Source organism: Telopea speciosissima, unplaced genomic scaffold (genome assembly GCF_018873765.1).
Source record: "Telopea speciosissima isolate NSW1024214 ecotype Mountain lineage unplaced genomic scaffold, Tspe_v1 Tspe_v1.0071, whole genome shotgun sequence".
Lineage (NCBI taxonomy): Eukaryota > Viridiplantae > Streptophyta > Magnoliopsida > Proteales > Proteaceae > Telopea > Telopea speciosissima.
Genome location: NW_025317407.1, coordinates 279 through 18394, shown reverse-complemented (window position 1 = coordinate 18394; position 18116 = coordinate 279). Strand labels below are relative to the sequence as shown.

At 43.5% G+C, this 18116-nt stretch overlaps 1 protein-coding gene across 2 annotated transcripts in view; it reads left to right on the top strand.

The window, feature by feature from the left end:
* LOC122647516 (DNA-directed RNA polymerase V subunit 1) overlaps positions 1–17763 on the top strand; it is a 127622-nt gene extending 109859 nt beyond the window's left edge. For both annotated transcript variants that reach the window (XM_043840907.1, XM_043840906.1), the window contains 3 exons: positions 15915–16088; positions 16239–16379; positions 16577–17763. In XM_043840907.1, coding sequence (XP_043696842.1) covers positions 15915–16088; positions 16239–16379; positions 16577–17734 — 1473 coding nt within the window. In that variant the 3' untranslated portion in view covers positions 17735–17763. The remainder of the gene's footprint in view (positions 1–15914; positions 16089–16238; positions 16380–16576) is intronic.
* Positions 17764–18116: the final 353 nt, after the last annotated feature.

The window sequence follows — 18116 nt, the reverse complement described above, 5'->3', positions numbered from 1 at the left end:
AGAAGGGCAGTTAGAGGCATAAACAGCAGTGAAAAAGGAGAAATGATTGAGGCAATCAGAGAATTTTAAATGGATATATTGGGCCGAAGAGGAGATCATAGAGACCTAAATTTTTTAAGGATCCAATAATATCCAGATACGGCCATCGGTATGGTGAGTGTAGTTGGATAGGAAAGACCAACCCGGGGCAATCGAGCTCAAAATTTTTGTAGCATTTGGCTCTTTTACATGAGTTTCCAGCAGACAGCAGAAGGTGGAATGGTTTAGGCGAATATGGGATCTAACAGCAGCTTGTTTGCTCAGGGAATTTAGACCCCGAGTGTTCCAAAGAACACCGTGATTCATTTGGGCAAGAGGGAAGGTTGCACCTGACATCCCAGAATATGGGATAGCACACCACGAGAACAGGAGGAGCTACGGTGGCGACGACTGTAGCCAGAAGCAGGAGAGGAACAAGGGATAGCAGAAGAGGGGGGGGATCGGGTGAAGGGGATGAATGGGACTTATGAGAAAGTCCATGGGTTTCAACCAGGTGACCCGATCCGAGAGAAGAGGGGCTAACTGGTTCAGGAACTGGGTCGGAGGCTGGAGTCGTGAGGTGGGCCAGCTTTCTTAGATTTCTTTTTCTTATGGTTCTTTGACTTTTTAGTGGAGGGCTTTTTGGGAAAGAGAGGAGGGAGATGACAGCTCAATGGTGGGCCCCTCAGATAAGACGACCGAGGGGATAAAGGTGGGGAGATCAGGGTATTTCGCAAAAGAGGGGGATTTGGGAATCGTCTCAGGGTCCTTCGTCGAGGCAAGCACAGAAGAGGAAGTTGTAGGAGTCGTCGACAAGACAGGAGCAGGTTGCAGAGGGGACAAAGGGGAGGAGTTCGCCAACAGAGCTTGGGGCAACAGAGGTGTCATCAGAGGTGCCAGGAGGTTTTTCAGCCATCGGAGAAGTCATACGCGATCTGGTACGAGGAGCAGCAGAGTCGAGGCACTTCTCGATGCAAGTCCCATGGTCAAACTCCAAAAGATCATCGTCAGATAGGGGAGCAAAAGGGTTTTGCCCAATGGGTAAAGGAGGGATACCCAGGATACTGTCTTGAGGAGCTGTCAGAGCACGGCTATGGTTCCGGCTACGAAATCTCGACCTGGCTCTGCCTCTGGGGAGGGAAGAGAACCGAGATGGAGCTTCCGCGGTGGGAATGCAATTTTTCGGCAAAGGATTGGACTACGGAGGGGAGCAGAGGGCAGTATCATGCCCAAACTTCTTACAAGTCAGGCATTAAGGGGGTTTCCACTCATATTGGACCTCCTGCTCAAAGGAAAAATCATTCCCATCATTGACAGTGATGAAAGAGGGCAGAAGTTCATCGGCAGCCACTTTTACACAGATGCGCGCGAAGGCCAGGCGAAGTTTCCTCATAGTGCGCAAGTCTGAAAAGAATAAAGGTTTGCCCAACACCGAGCCAACAGAGCTAAGGCCTTCCGTACACCAGAAGTGGAGGGGGAGACCAGGGAGAGAGACCCAAAGAGGAATGGTCGATAGGTCTACCCTGCGAAGCTGCATATGGCGGTGCCACTGTCGGAGAAAAATGGGCTTTTTCCCAACCTGCCAAGGGCCACCCTCAAGCACACGGTTCCTATCGAGTTCATCTGAGAACTTGAAGATGAAGAAGCCGTTGTCGAGAAGATGGATGTCGAGAGTGCCAGAAACTCTCCACTACTTGGTGAGAGAGGCTTTTACAATGTGGAATGGAGGACGCGAGCCCAGAAAGTGGCCAACTAAGCAAGATTCCAGAGCTGTGCTTCAGCCTCAAGAATATCAGAGCAACAGGCTGCAACCTTAGATGACCCGACAATGGAAGGGGAGACAAAGTGAAGAGGAAGGCCTGCAGTAGAGAGAGAAGCATGGTGGGATGAGTTAAAAAGGGAACTCCATTTGGGTTGGCCGGGAGAGTGAGGGGAGGGAGGAGGGGAGGGAGGGGTGGTGGAAGACATTACGTGAGTCACCGGAGAGAAACTGCCGGAGTGCCTGAGAAGAAAGGGTTACCGAAGACTTCCATCTTGGGGTTTTTCGTGAGCAAACTTCTAGTTGAGTTGTGTTTAATCATCTCTAAGGAGGAAGAAATTCCAACCTCCAGGGTTTGTTGCTCAAGGGGCGTCTGGTATGGCTTGTAGATTAAAAAAGTCTTTGTATGGGCTGAAACAGTCTCCTCATGCATGGTTCGGTCACTTTATTGAGGTTGTTCTTGAGTTTGGTCTATTTAGGTGTGGTGGTGACTACTCTTTCTTCTATAGACACTCAAGTGCGGGGAAGATTTTTCTGATAGTATATATGACATTATTATTACTAGTGATGATTCAGCAGGTATTGTGGATTTAAAATCATATCTTCAACAAAAATTTCAAACCAAGGATTTGGGGAAGTTGAAGTATTTTTTGGGAATTGAAGTGGCTCAATCCAAAAAGGGAGTTTTTTCTGTCACAATGAAAATATGTTTTGGATTTGCTTATTGAGACAGACATGCTTGGGTCCAAACCTATTGACTCTCTTATGGATCACAATGTGAAGCTTACCGCTGAAGGGGGGGATGTTCTTGATGATCCTGAGAGGTATAGAAGACTGGTGAGTAAGTTAAACTATTTAACAATTACCCTACCAAATATTGCTTCTTGTTAGTGTGGTGAGCCAGTTTCTTTCTTCTCCTCGAACTACTCATTGAGATGTTGTTTTCATGTTTTACAATATCTCAAGAAGGCTCTGGGTATAGGAATAGTGTATCAAAATCATGGTCATAACAGAGTTGAGGGGTTTTCTGATGCTGACTGGGCAGGTTCTCCAGTTGACAGGAGGTTGACTACAGAATATTGTACATCTGTTGGAGGAAATCTTTTGCAAGAAACAAAGTGTTGTAGCCTGTTCCAGTGCTGAATCAAAGTATGGAGCTATGACACATTTAACTTGTGAGTTGATGTGGATACAATAGCTGTTATCCGAGTTGGGTTTTAAAACATTGGTTCCCATGCAGCTGTGGCGTGATAATCAAGCAGCCGTTCATATTGCTTCAAATCTTGTGTTTCATGAGAGGACGAAGCATATTGAAATTGACTGTCATTTTGTTCTTGAGAAGATGCAAAGTGGTCTGATTCTTCCAAGTCATGTCAAAACCGGAGAGCAACTTGCAGATGTGTTTACGAAGCCTTTGGGTAGTGAGCTGATCGATTATATTTGTAACAAATTGGGCATGATTGACATATATGCTCCAACTTGAGGGGGAGTGTTAGAAGTATCAAGTGGGACCCATCTATGGGTCTCGGGATTATTCAAAACTTACTGTGCCAAATTAATTATAACCTAAACGACAAGGTAAAGTTGACTGAAAATCATTGAGTAAGAAGCAAACAGAAACATGTTAAAGCAGTGCGCTGTAATTTAAAACAATGAAGAAGGCACATACTAGTGCTAAGGATGACAAGAGCTCGGCTTATAATAAAAGAAATATTGAAAGATATAAATACGAGCTTGTCATAGAATTCATGAAAACATCTTAAATCAGCAAGTAAATGAAAAAAACTGAAAACAGACATCAGCCTTGTGAAGGCACATTTTCACGGTTGTAACATAACAGAAACATGAGAAACATTAACCCAAAAGAATAAAACAGTACATGAATGCATCCAACATATCGAGGACATCCATCGATAATACATGACTTGAGATTAGACTCATTCTAATACTCAGTTGCTGTCCAAGTAGAGCAGTGACTATATGTCAACTCTAAAATACTGTTAAAATAATAATAAGAAATACAGTAGTGTTTACATATCTCATATAAACAAAATAAAATTTCATTACCATACTTGAAATCAATAAAATGTATTAATCTCATACTATTCAAATTAAAGAACATACATAAACAAAACTTTTTAAATCAATAACACACCTACAACAATAACTGAAGATCCCTTTGCGTCCTACTGGGTAAGAACAAAGACCTTCCCTTGCATCCAGGGCTTCTGTACCCCTTGTCCTTGTTGTTGCCGTTGTTGTTTCCCCTGATCCCATTGGGCAATGCCTCATTATATGCCCCTGCCTTCCCACACCTATAACGTAACAGACTCCAGTGCCAGATCTGTACTAGCCATAATGGGGCTTTCCACATTTGGGACACGGAGCTTTTCAAGTGGATGCTCCTTGTCCAAGGTTGGTCTTTTGCTGTTTCTGGGGGAAATTGCCTTTTTATTTTTTGGTAAATAAATATATTACTGAACCCCAAGAGGGGGCAGGGAAAAGAGAACCAAAGAGCCAATGTACAAGACGGAGAAGAGGGGGGGCGATCAGCCAGCCTACGCAAAGGAGGCGGACCGCAAGAGGGCATAATCAAGGCCCCAAAAAAGTCAAGATGTGCCTATTTTTGTGGCTGTCCAAGAAAGGCCTCTGACGAATAGTGTTGAGCTTGGTTGACACATCGAAGGAGATGGCTTTCCAAATCACATCAAAAGATCTACAGTTGGAAGTCCATCTCCTGAGATTCCTTTCCATCCAGATATGATGGGTAGCGGCGCCGAAAACAAGCTTCCCTATAGTGTCACAAATGGAGTTTTCAGAAAAGGTTTGGAGCAACCATTGCCATTCACGATCAAAACTTCTGATCCTTCTGGTACACGGCCAAATGGAGGATAAAGCCTTTTTCCAACTAGTGGAGGTAAAGGAGCAGTCAAAAAACAGATAAGGGGTGTCTTCGAGGCCAGTCCAACAAAGGTTGCAAGAGGGGGAAGCTGGGATGGTGCGGTGGATTAGGAAGGCTTGGGTGGGAAGGCAAAGTCTTAGGGCTTTCCAAACAGTAAGGCTATGGCGGGGGATGTGGCCTTTGAACCAGACTAGATTGTGCCAGGGGACAGAGGTACCAGGGTTTCTGGAGAGATTCCAGGCAGAAAAGGAGGTGAAGATGCCAGTGGGCGAGGGGAGCTAGGTGACCTTATCCGCGCGAGGGGAGAGGTTAAGGGGTAAAGAGGGAAGGGTTGCCCAGATCTGAGACAGGATGACAGGGTTGAGGCCTGGGTGAGGGGTCCAAGAACCAGAAGAAATGAGGGAGGAGATAGGGGCATCCTTGGGGAGGCCGGAGGAATAGATGGCCCTGTGGCCCAAATAGGTAAAGAGGATACCCAAGGGGTGCCAAGGATCCAGCCAGAGAGAGGTGGAGGTGCCATTTGAGATGGTAGAGGAGATACCGCAGAGGGCAAGAGGATGGAGGGAAAGAATCTTGCGCCAAATCCACGAGGAGTTAGAGTGGATGGGGACAGTCCAGATGGAGTCAGATTTAAGGAGGTGGGAGGAGACCCAGATATAATCCTGACGAGAAGAGAGTCTCCAAATGAGCTTAAGAATGCCCGCAGTGTTGGAGTCGTAGATATGACGGAGGCCCAGGCCACCCTTAGATTTGGGGAGGCAAATAGACTTCCAATTGATAGGGTGGAGAAATCACGTGGTGTCACTTCCCTTCCAGAGAAAGGCGTAAAAGATGCGCTCAATAGTCTGGATGGTAGAGCTAGGGATGCAGAAGATGCCGGTCCAGTAGAGGTAGGTTGCTTGGAGAACCGAACGGATACATTCGAGTCTTCCAGCGTAAGAAAGGAGCTTGCCTTTCCACAGCTGGAGACGCTTACGAATGTTGTCAAGCATAGGAGTGCAATGGTGACTGGAGAGCCTGGCGGGAATGAGGGGGAGACCAAGGTAGGTGACAGGAAGAGACCCGATGGAGAAACCAGTCAGGAGACGGAGGGTTTCTTTAGAGGAGTCCGGGATACCAAAGAGGAAAATTTTAGATTTAAGGAGGTTGACGCGGAGGTCGGAAAGAGACTCAAAAAGATGAAGGGAATCCATGATGGCAGAGATGGAGGAGGGGGAGGCCTTAGAGAAGATCATCAGGTCGTCCGCAAAGGCCATATGGGAGAGATTGATTTGCTTGCATTTAGGAAGAGGGGAGATGAGGTGGAGGTTAGTTTTGGTTTGGAGACTCCTGGAGAGGACTTCCAGGGCAAGAAAGAAGAGGAAAGGGGAGAGGGGGCAACCTTGGTGAATTCCAACCTTGGAGCAGAAGAATCCGACAGGGGAACCATTGACCAAAACCGAGAAGGAGGGGGTGGAGATACAGGCATAAATCCAACGAATGAAAACAGGAGGGAATCCCAAGAGGGTGAGAACATCATAGATGAAATCCCAGCGGATGGACTCAAAAGCTTAATGGAGATCGATTTTTAAGAGAGCTGCCGGGGAGTGCGATTTGCGGTCGAAACCATGGACAATCTCAGAACAAAGAATGATGTTGTCCCCAATACTCCGGCCGGAAATGAAGGCTGACTGGTTGGGACTGACAAGGTAGGGAATGACCGCCTTGATCTGATTGGCAAGAATTTTGGCAATGAACTTGTAGATGAGATTACAAAGAGACATAGGCCGAAAGTCAGTCAAGCAGGAGGCTCCGTCCTTCTTAGGGATAAGGCAGATGAAGGTTTGATTGATCTGAGCAAGCTGATCAGGCTTGAAAAAGAAACTGCGGATGGCTTTGATGATCTCACCTCTGACAGAGTCCCAGCAGCTAAGGAAGAAACCCATACTGAATCTATCAGGGCTAGGAGCCTTGTTTGACTTATGGGAAAGGATAGCTTGGGAAATTTCATCATCAGAGGGGATGGCGGTGAGGGAATGGAAGAGAGAGGGGGGAATAAACTTATCAATGAGAGCAGGGGGAATAGGGGAAGGAGGGGGGAGAGAGGGGTTGAAAAGGGTGGAGAAGAAAGAGGAGGCAGCCTCTTTGATTACAGTGGGAGAGGAAAGAGAGGACCCATCAGAATCAATAAGGAGGGTGATGGAGTTCAAGTTATGCCTAGCTTTAAGGGAACGATGGAAATAGGCAGAGTTCGAATCACTGAGCTCCAACCATTTGGAACGGGATTTCTGACGGAGGAAGCTTTCTTCGGCCAGGGAGAGAGAGGAGAGCTCCTCGGAGTGACGCTTCAACTCAGCAGCAAAAGACGGGTTAAGTGGGTCGGACTGAAGCTTAAATTGGACTTGAGAGAGATCAGAACGGCAGGAAGAGAGCCTGGAGGGGATATTTCCAAAGGTGGAGAGATTCCACCAACAAAGAGCGGCTTTAGAGTTCCGGAGCTTGCGAACCAGGGCGAGCAGAGGGAGAGAGTGAGAAGAAACCGGAAGGCGCCAAGCTTTCTTGATGGTGGTCTGATAGAGGGGATGGGAGGCCCACATATCAAAGAACTTGAAGGGTTTGGGGCCAAAGGAGGTGTAAGGCTGGAGAGAGATGAGGCAGGGGCAATGATCAAAGAGACCTTGGACGAGAAAGGAGGCATGGGAATGGGGGAGAGAGGAGAGCCAGACTTAATTGGCGAGAAAGCGGTCAAGCTTACAGGCGATGCGATCCGGACCCACACGACAGTTGTGCCAAGTTAGGAGGGAACCTGACCACCGAAGATCAGTGAGGCCGAGATCCTTGATGCAGTCACTGAAAGGGTTGACTGCCACGGGATTGATGGGCCTACCACCAAGCTTTTAGAGCTGAGAGCGGACAACATTGAAGTCTCCTCCGATTCCCCAAGGAAGAGAGTCCAGACCGGGCCTAAGGAGGCAAAGATCGGCCCAAAGGGAGAGACGATCAGTGGCTAGGTTGCAAGCATAAACCATCGTGATAAAGAAGGGAGAGGGGGAGTTGTGGAAGGAAAGGCGAAGATGGACAAATTGGAGGGAAGAGTGGGAAGTGGAGATATGGAGTTTAGAAGGATCCCAAAGAATCCAGATCCGACCTGAAGGAGTATGGGTGTAATTGGAGAGGAAGGACCAGGAGGGAGCAATGGAAGCAGCGATGCGGGAAGCATTTTCTTGAAGAACACGAGTCTCAAGGAGAGCACAGAAGGAGGAGTTATAGGATTTGATGAAAGAACGAAGCTCAAGGGGCTTGGCCAAGGAATTGAGGCCACGGACATTCCAGATGAAGCCTAACAACATGGGAACTAGGACAAAGGGGGCAGCTCAAACCTAAGAGGGGTGCTCCTGTGCCGTCTTCGGCCATAGGCGACCACCGGGCTACGCACTAAACGCCTGCGAAAGGGGAGAGGCAGCGCCACCCCAGGGAGGAAGGGGTGGAAACGAGCAGATAAGGCCAGCTAGGTAGGGGAGGGGGGATAAAGGAGGCGAGACATGGTGGGGGAAGGGCGGAGCCTCAAAAGGAGAAAGGAGGGGAACCGAAGTGGATCGGGAAAGGGTCAGGTGTGAGGAGAAGGGGGGGGGGAAGGGTTGGGGTAGGACTTTTGGTAGAGGTGGGCTGGTGGTTGAAAGATGGGTAGGTTATAGGTGAAAAAGGAGTTGGGCTGAGTGATAAGGTTCGGATGGGCCAAGGGAAAGTACCCTGAGCTAGGTGGAACCGCTTCCCCTGACCTTGACTTTTAATTTTTGAATTCCCTTCCCTTGTCCTTCAATTGTTAGGGCATACCTCACAACTGCAGTAATGTGGCATGCTCAAACGCTGCCACAAAGCGCTGAAATTCAAAAGTCAGGCCGCTCTCAAATTGCCTGGCTTTAGTCTCACCTGTGGTCACAAAATGCCAGAGTATAATGGAACAACTCCTCAGATTCCCTCTTATAGCCTGTCATAGTACCCTGCACGAATAGCAAAAATACCCTCATCTGGTTGTTGTTGGGTTGGTACCTCCGGTACCAAATCCTCTAACCCAACTAGAAGTGGTTTGAGGAGATTCACTCCTACGTGGTGTCATACTCTCCTGGCAACCAGAAACACGAGGTAGATAATACACAATTTATTATGAACTGGTAGTCCGATTGGGGCAGAATATGAGTTAGGTCAAAATTAGGGTTAGCGTTTGGTTAGGGTTAGGGTTTGAGGTATTGGTTATGCTAGGCAGGTGTAGGGGAGTCTATTAGTGAAGGTTACGCTAAGTTTTGATGGAGGAATGTGTGCTGGAATGAATTGGCAGCAAGATAGGTTTAGGGTTTTGAAAGGTGGAAGATGATGAAACCTAGGGTTTATAATAACAGGAAATCAAGTGGTTGAATGGACTTAATATTTAGGTTGAGTGTGGGTTGGGTGGAGGGGAATAGTTATAGCTAAATCAGATGGTTAAATCTGGAGTTATGGAGGTTTCCTAGTAGAGATAGGAGAGAGGGGTAAAAGTGTAATTTCAGACAATCGGCTGGGCGGATGGTATTGAAATTTGGATCAAGTCTCTCTTAGGGTTTGAGGAAGGATTTGATCAAAATTTTAGCAGGTTCTAATAGTTAGATTTGACTGGGCAGAATTCTCACGAAAATCACCTTACATGTGACCTTCTAGAAGGGAAGAAGAATAGTTGCAGGTTTTAGGTTATGGGAAAATTAAAAACAAAAGGAGGAAAACTAGGGTTGGGGCTGTAGAGGATTCGAAGAAGAATGGAGGGGATGGGGATCACTTCTAACTTACTATTGTTGGCGAAACTCTCTAAACTTGAATAAAAATTGAACTTTGAGCTTGAACTTGAATAAAAATCAGATCTTGAACTTGAAAGTAGAGCTTGAGAGGAACCACTCGGGCTTCACACTGCAAAGTGTCAATTGGATCAAACACCAATCCCACCAACAAACCACCTGGGCTTTACACCGCAAGGTGTCGATTAGATCAAAGACCAATCCCACCAGCCTTGATCAAACACAAGACAAAAATCTGCAATGTTGAAGAAGAGTAGCAAAAAGCTTTTCATTAATATTAAAATTCGTGTACCATGCTTGCCCACCTTACAACCTTACATAAAAGACTCAAAAAATAGACTCATACTCTAAAAAGGAAAGGCCTAATCCAATCCTTAACCTACTAGGTCACTTAAACTGACTAGGAAACTAAAATACTAAAGGAAATAGACTGAAAACATGGCTGGACTTATAGAGTCCTAATCCAACCCAACTTAAATAACAATTAAATAGTCACATGACCACTTAACCAAATAAAAAGAAATCTACTAACTAATTCCGTATGTAAGCTTAGTACGCGTATTATAGGCCCATAAAAGTGGTCTATTACATAGAAATAGGGGTGTCAAAAAAACCCAACCAGCCCGAACCCGCCTTAACCTGCCCTGAGCCCAAACAGGGCTGCGCCGGGCCTGTGATTAATATAGGGTCGGGCTGGGTTTATTGTTTTCCTGGCCCTAGCGGGGCCGGTCCGGGCATGGGTTGGGGCCTCGACCTTGGCAGGGCCAGCCCGACCCTGTATTATATAGTATATATTTATGTAATATCTTAATTGTGGCCCTTGCTGCAATGGTTGAGGTTGTTATTATAACCAAGTGGTCATATGTTCAAGCCACGGTATAGACTTTGCTTAATTTCACCTCTATTTTTTATTGTCTAGGCTTTATTAAGTGGGCTGTGATTTGGCATTTTTTGTTTTAAAACTCAATGGGCCAAGGAAATCAGGGTCAATCAGGGCCGGCCGAGCTTGGAAAAACCCTGCCAAGGTCGGGCCTGGTTGAGGGTATGCTTGACCCTGGCAGGGCCGGGCTGGGCTTGGGTTTAGTTTAAGGCTCCTAAGGTTGGTCTAGGGTTTAGGGCAAGCCCAGCCCAGCCCGGCCCGTTGACACCCCTACATAGAAAACCCATGGGATCAAATGCCCAACATGTATATTACCCAACCGTAGACATATTCGTAATAAAGAAGCCCAGTTTGGTGATAAATCTGCATCAACTCTCCCTAGCTTGAAAAAATTCGTTCTTAAATTGTGTAGTGATGAAGGGGAAACAACATGTGAGTAGCAGCTTCGACCATTCGCAAACAGAATTCTGGTTTCTTGTAGATTTTATGAATGTAGTCTTCAAGGCGTGGAGCTTTCTTCAAAGAACCATGGTGGCAGAACAAACTCTATGTGCGCACCCTTTGAATCAATATCAACTGTGTATGTCATGGTCATGGAGTCTTCAACAGTTTGGTAATCTTTTCATCTGAGACTTGAGGCGCAAGCTGTACCTCTTCAAGAACAACATCTTGAATGCCAATGATTTCCTATGGTGTGCTCTCAACCACCTCTTCATCTTCTGTTGTTTCAGCTTTGTTTACTTTGTTCTCTTCAACATTGACCTCTTCAGTAGTTTCTTCTGCATGTTGACTTTCCATCTTTGAATCTTCAGGCATTGTCTCTTTCTTTTCATCACAATTCACTTTGATCACTTCATCTTTGTCTTCAACTTGTTCTCTCTCAATTTCCTTTGGCAATGTAAATTTGTATTCAGCTGCTGATTTAATGTTGGTGATGTTAGATTTCCAATACTCTTCAACTCACAAACTGATTCTCATGGATGGGGGCTTCAAGTTGTCTTTAGATTTGATGGCCATTTTGTCGAAGGGAATTTAATTTATCTTGTTGTAGAGCTTTGAACGTCTGTGGTAAATATTTATTACTCAAATCTTCCTTCATCTTTGCCTATGTGCTGGTCCCACTAGCTTAGTATGTGCTAGTCTCATTTCCTATGCTCAGGCAAATCATACCAATCAAAATAATCATCCAAAGCAGCTAACCAATCATAAAATACCTGTGGATCTGGTCTGCCATCATATTCCCTAAACTCGAAAGCCTCTGGAGGTCTAGGCTGTTCTTTGTAGTCTCTGTATTCTCTATACCTATCTTCCCAGTGATCTCGGTACCTCTCTGTCTTCTCTGTAATCCCTATGCATGTCCCTATCATCCCTGTCTTCCATGTGTCTATTAGGTGGTCTGTGGACTTGGGATTGTACCTGATACCTGTCCTCTGCCATGGGCAGATTGTTGTCCCTAACAGGAGTAACCTGTCTTTGCTTGATTTGCTGTAATTTATCATTCATATATCTCATTTCTGCAACTATAGTCCTCTGTTCAACAGAGAACTTTTGAAGCATCTCAAGTATTGTAGCCATAGGATCAGGTGCTGCTGGCAGCACTGGTCTACCATGTTCATCCATGGCTCTGATACCACTTAATGTAGTCCTAGATTGGTAGGAGACCAACTAGGAGCCAATACACCAGGGTCTAATAGGAACTGGTAGTCTGATTGGGGTAGAATATGATTTTAGGTCAAAATTAGGATAGGGTTTGAGGAGTTGGTTATGCTAGGCTGGTGTAGAGGAGTCTATCAGTGATGGTTATGTTAAGTTTTGATGGAGGAATGTGCTGGAATGAATTGGCAGCATGTTAGGTTTAGGGTTTTGAAAGGTGGATGATGGAATCTAGGGTTTATAATAACAAGAAATCAGTTGGTTGAATGGGATTCATATATAGGTTGAGTATGGGTAGGGTGGAGGGAAATATATGCTCAACTAAATCAGATGGTTAAATCTGGAGTTATGGAGGTTTCCCAGTAGAGATAGGAGAGAGGGGTAAAAGTGTAATTTCAGACAATCAGCTAGGTGGATGGTAATGAAATTTGGATCAAGTCTCTCTTAGGGTTTGAGGAAGATTCGATCAAAAAATTTGCAGGTTCTAACAGTTAGATTTGGCTGGGCAGAATTCTCGCGAAAATCACCTTGCATGTGATCTTCTAGAAGGGAAGAAGAATAGTTGCAGGTTTTAGGTTATGGGAAAATTAAAAATAGAAGGGGGAAAACTAGGGTTGGGGCTGTAGAGGATTAGAAGAAGAATGGAGGGGATGGGGATCACTTCTAACTTACTGTTGTGGTAGAAACTCTCTGGCAGCAGCTTGTTTGAGGATGAAAATTGAATAAAAATTGAATCATTGAACTTGAACTTGAATAAAAATCAGATCTTGAACTTGAAAGTAGTACTTGAGAGGAACCACTTAGGCTTCACACCGCAGAGTGTCGATTGGATCAAACACCAAACCCAGCAAAGAACCACCCGGGCTTCACCCTGTAAGGTGTCGAATCGATCAAACATCAATCTCACCAGCCTTGATCAAACACAAGACAAAAATCTGCAATGGAGAAGAAGAGCAGCAAAAAGCTTTTCATTAATATCAAAATTCGTACCATGCTTGCCCACCTTACAACCTTATATAAAGACTCAAAAATAGACTCCTACTCTAAAAAGAAAAGGCCTAACCCAATCCTTAACCTACTAGGTAACTTAAACTGACTAGGAAACTGAAATACTAAAGGAAATAAACTGAAAACATGGCTAGACTTATAGAGTCCTAATCCAACCCAACTTAAATAACAATTAAATAGTCACATGACCACTTAACCAAATAAAAAGAAATCTACTAATTAATCCCGTATGTAAGCTTAGTACCCATATTTTAGGCCCATCAAAGTGGCCTATTACATAGAAAACCCATGGGATCAAAGGCCCAACATGTATATTACCCAACCCTAGACTCATTCCTAATAAAAGAAGCCTAGTTTGGTGATAAATCTACATCACTCCCTCTCATAGCCTGTCAGTACCCTGCACGAATAGCAAAAATACCCTCATCTTGCTGTTGTTGGGTCGGTATCTCCGGTACCAGATCCTCTACCCAAACTAGAAGTGGTTTGAGGGCGTTCACTCCTACGTGGTGTCATACTCTCCTGGCAACCACAAATTAAAAAATAGACAAGGCGTGTCATAAACAATTATGTTTCGTCCACCACGAGGTAAATAATACACAATCTAATTATGCTCTTTATCTTCTTATTTTAATCCTATTCTACCAGTTCTATGTTTACATACGTCAAAGCTAAGCTGCTCTGATACCATTTGTAACATCCTGAACCTAGACAAGGTTCTAGGCATTGCTCTCGCAAGCGCTGACCCAGAGGTCACAAATAAACATGTAAAAGTAGTAGCAAAAGGTCTAGTATCGCATACAACACAGCAGAAGCATAAAGGTTAAGTTACATTTTAAGAGTTAAGCTATGCACTGGTGGCAAATAGCTACATTTATGCATTTACAAAAGTCTGAATCAAACATACCAAAGTGTTATTTACAATTCAAAAAGTCAATTGTTTTTAACATCACGAAATGTCTTTTGGGCCCTTGGGCCCTAACCTTGGGTTCTCAACTCACATACACTAGAGTTGTACAAGCCTCCTCACCAATCTCCTGATTTGGAAAATATCAACATATAGGGTGAGCTTACGTCCAATGAAGTACACATGATTCTATACGCACAAGCATTCTAAGATATAATAATGGATACAAAGACATAAATGACAAACCACAGATATTCAGTCTTTAATTAGTTAGGTTAGATTTTGGTCATTTAGTGAACTATCGTAGTGCAGAATCTATTGAGGTAGTAGTCGACCTCGTATCATTATTCTACTCGTATTCCCAAGCACTAAAGCCTTGGGGAGGATGATATTGTGAGCATTATAGACGAGTTCTACTCATGTGTATCCAAGCAGCGGAGCCCTGAGGGAGGTACCCTCATCTAATAAACATCATACTATTTAGACGGGCTCTACCATGTATCCAGGCACCAGTGGTCTTAGGAAGGAACCCTCATCCAATAAGCATCATACTAATATAGACGGGCTCTACTCCCATGTAATCAGGCACCAGAGCCCTGAGGGAGAAACCCTCATCTATAAGCATTATACTAGATATGCCTACTCCCATGTGTCTAGGAACTGTAGCTTTGGGGGAGGACAAGCTGTAGTTCATTGTAGACCACATCTACACCTTGTTCCAGGCGACCGGAGCCTAGGGGCCCACGTGGTTCTACTCATCATATGGCTTTCATCTAGTACATAACCCCCTACTGGAAAGGGAGCGGTAGCCACAGGGATGTTTTCATTTACTTCCATCTATTCATTATTCTTTTCATTTCATGATCATTCATTACTTTCTCCTGGCATAACATGTGAAATCTTCCCATACATAATACATTGCATTGCATATATCAGATTTCATATCACATTCATAAACCATATGCATATCATCATTTCATATAAACATCTTATGTCATACTTCATACATTATCAAGTAAACACTTTAAGCAATCCCATGGAAATCATTCATATAACAATATATAAATCAAGCGTCATTCAATTAACACATCACATCATACAATTCATACCCATGCTTCCCTCACACAACATACATACACTGTATTATAGTACATAGTCATGGATCGCTCACCTTTTCTCAATAAAGTATGCGTCCGTATTTAACATGTGTATGGATGCTCTGCTACAATCATACAAACTTACATTAAATACAATACAATAGGTACAATCCAAGCCAATATGGTTTTAAGTCACACAAACCCCTAAATATCAAATCTGTCTATGGCCAGCTCCTCCTTCTACCCATGTGGCTGGCCATCTCCTCCTTCACCATTCACATGGTGGCTGCCTCAAAAGCCACCATGTGGTCCAGTAGGGTGCTATCACCCCTAAACATCATTAATTAATGGTGTCTTAACTTAATTAATCAAGATTACCTTTAACTAAGCATGATTACCACTAATCACCAATAAAATAATAAAATAAACATGACATGCATTCGGGGTGTTACAATCTAATCCCAAAGGGGAGAGAATATTATTCAGCGTTGGTTTTCTTCCAAGACTGGCGGCATCTTTGATGTAAAGCTCATTTGCAACAGTTTTGAAGAGGATTCATACTCTGTTTTTACTGTGATCCTTTATTCTTACTGTAGCTCATACTAGATGGTTTGTATGGTCTTCTTTTCTTCTATGTGTTTGTACAGTCTTTCTTGTGTTTGCTTTCTGATTTTAGTCGAACTTTATATTTTTTTGCATTTATGGGCATGTGTTGCCAGATTATTGTCGTAGTTGGTGTGCGTATTAATCACGTTATTGTGGCAAACATGGATGGAAACGTTTTGAATGTTGATGCACCTATAGAATAAAATAGTTAATACATTATTTGATACTTTTTTGGTTCATGAATGTACGATAAAGTAATTTCTGCTTAAATTTGTTTTGCAGCGCCTCTCAACATCTGTGAAGATGGTTACAAAAGATGTACTCAAAGAGCACCTTATACTCATTGCTAATAGCATGACATGCACTGGTGATTTGATTGGTTTCAATAGAGGAGGTTACAAAAGCCTATTTCGCTCTTTAAATGTCCAAGTACCATTCACGGAAGCCACACTATTTGTAAGAATTTGCATCTTTTATTTATGTTTTTTTTTTTCGAAAGCTCCGGCTTCTTATGTTTCTATTTATATATTCTAGGTGGTTTTGCATTTGATGTTTTGAAAAACTCATGTATTCACATTGTAACTTATCCTTGTATGTGTTTGCTAGACACCGAGGAAATGTTTTGAAAGGGCTGCTGAAAAGTGTCATTTAGATTCTTTATCGAGCATAGTTGCATCATGTTCTTGGGGTAAACATGTTGCAATTGGCACTGGAACTAATTTTGAGATCTTATGGAACAACAAAGAGGTTAGTCCATAGTTCAATGCTCTTTTGAACTTGCTTCTGAATATATGAATGAGATTGTGGTAGAGTCTGGTAAGCTAGAATTCCAAGTAGTTATCTAAGAGCATTTGTTTTTATTAAACCTGATTACATGGGGCCAAAGAAACTGTTCTGCATTTTATTTACAACAGTTGGTGTAATTGTTTTTCCTTTTTTGTTAGATGGGAGTGAACCAAGACAGTGGAATAGATGTGTATAATTTTCTTCAGTTGGTCAGAAGTTCAAATGAAGTAGAATCAAGCGGTGCATGTCTTGGTGGAGAAATTGATGATCTTAAGCTGGAAAATGGTGACTTGGAGTTCAATTTATCCCCAAGGTGCAACTCTAACTTTGATAGGCCAATCTTTGATGAAGCTGAAGTTGTATGCAGCTTGGACGAAAAGCAAATGCCAGATAAAGGAAAATCTAATGTCTCAAATTGGGAATGTGCTTCCTCTTTACCTGTTGAATCAAGTGGTTTCAGAGGATGGAACACTAATGAACGTCTAGATTCAGAGAATGCTGATGCTGGAAATCCGAAATTGAATGTTTGGGATAGTTGGGGAACAGATAAGGCTCAAACACAGGGTAATTGGGGAACAGATAAGGATAAAGCACAAGCAAGCCGTTCCACAAATCCTTCGGTGGATTCTTCTAGATCCGGTGGATGGAATTCCCTAGAGGCTATTCATTTGGAGCCATCCAATGATTTGGGAAAATGGGATGAAGAACCACATACGAGTGGCACCAATAAAAATGAATCACAAGCTCAGTTGGGCCAACAAAGAGAGTCACGCAGTTGGGGTGCTACTGTGGCTGAACTACCATTAAGTGAAACTGTAAGTTCACAAGGGTGGGGCTCTCAAAATGTCAGTGACTGGACCACAAATGAACTTGAATTTCAGGACAGAGAATCAATAGAGTTGCCTGTCGAATCACACCCCTCAGATGCTAAACAAGAATCTGCAACTCAACTGGATATTTCACATGGTTGGGGTTCTCAGAGTTCAAGTTCTGGAGATTGGAATAAGAACGAAGCTCATTGGGGCCAACAGAGTGAATCACTTGGTAGCTCACAAGTTTGGGGTACAGTGGTGCAAGAGCAAATAAAGCCTACCAGTTCACTTGGTTGGGGTTCTGATGCTGGAGATTGGAAGAAGAAAAATCGCCCTTCAAAGCCACCTGGAAAATTTGATGATCGAAACGACTGGAATGCCAGTGGGATTTTTACTGCAAGTAGACAACGTTTAGATCTATTCACATTTGAGGAGCAAAATATTCTTTCAGACGTTGAACCAATCATGCAGACGATAAAAAGAATCATGCATCAAACCAGGTAGTTTTCCTATCGATATCTGTGAATAAGTTTTGTGGATTTGTTCATTAGTAATTCCTTTACTTATCCATAGGAGATTATCTCCAAAACATAAAAATGAAAATGATGTTTTCACTCGAGAAAAGAACTTTGAATGCATTGGAAAAAGAAATAAACAAAGGTTTCCTAAATTTTCACTTATCGTTTCGTTCTTCATTTTGAACACTTCTGATGTTCTAATGAGATGTGACCTTGCTGCAAATTGTCTTTGCATGGATGGAGTCTTGAATAATGTTTGGCCAACCAGCTTCATGCATGATGGTCGTTTTCCCATATCCTTTCATGATAATCATGTCAGGCTGAAGTATTATTATAATTTTTTTTAACCCAAATATTATTTGGGACCC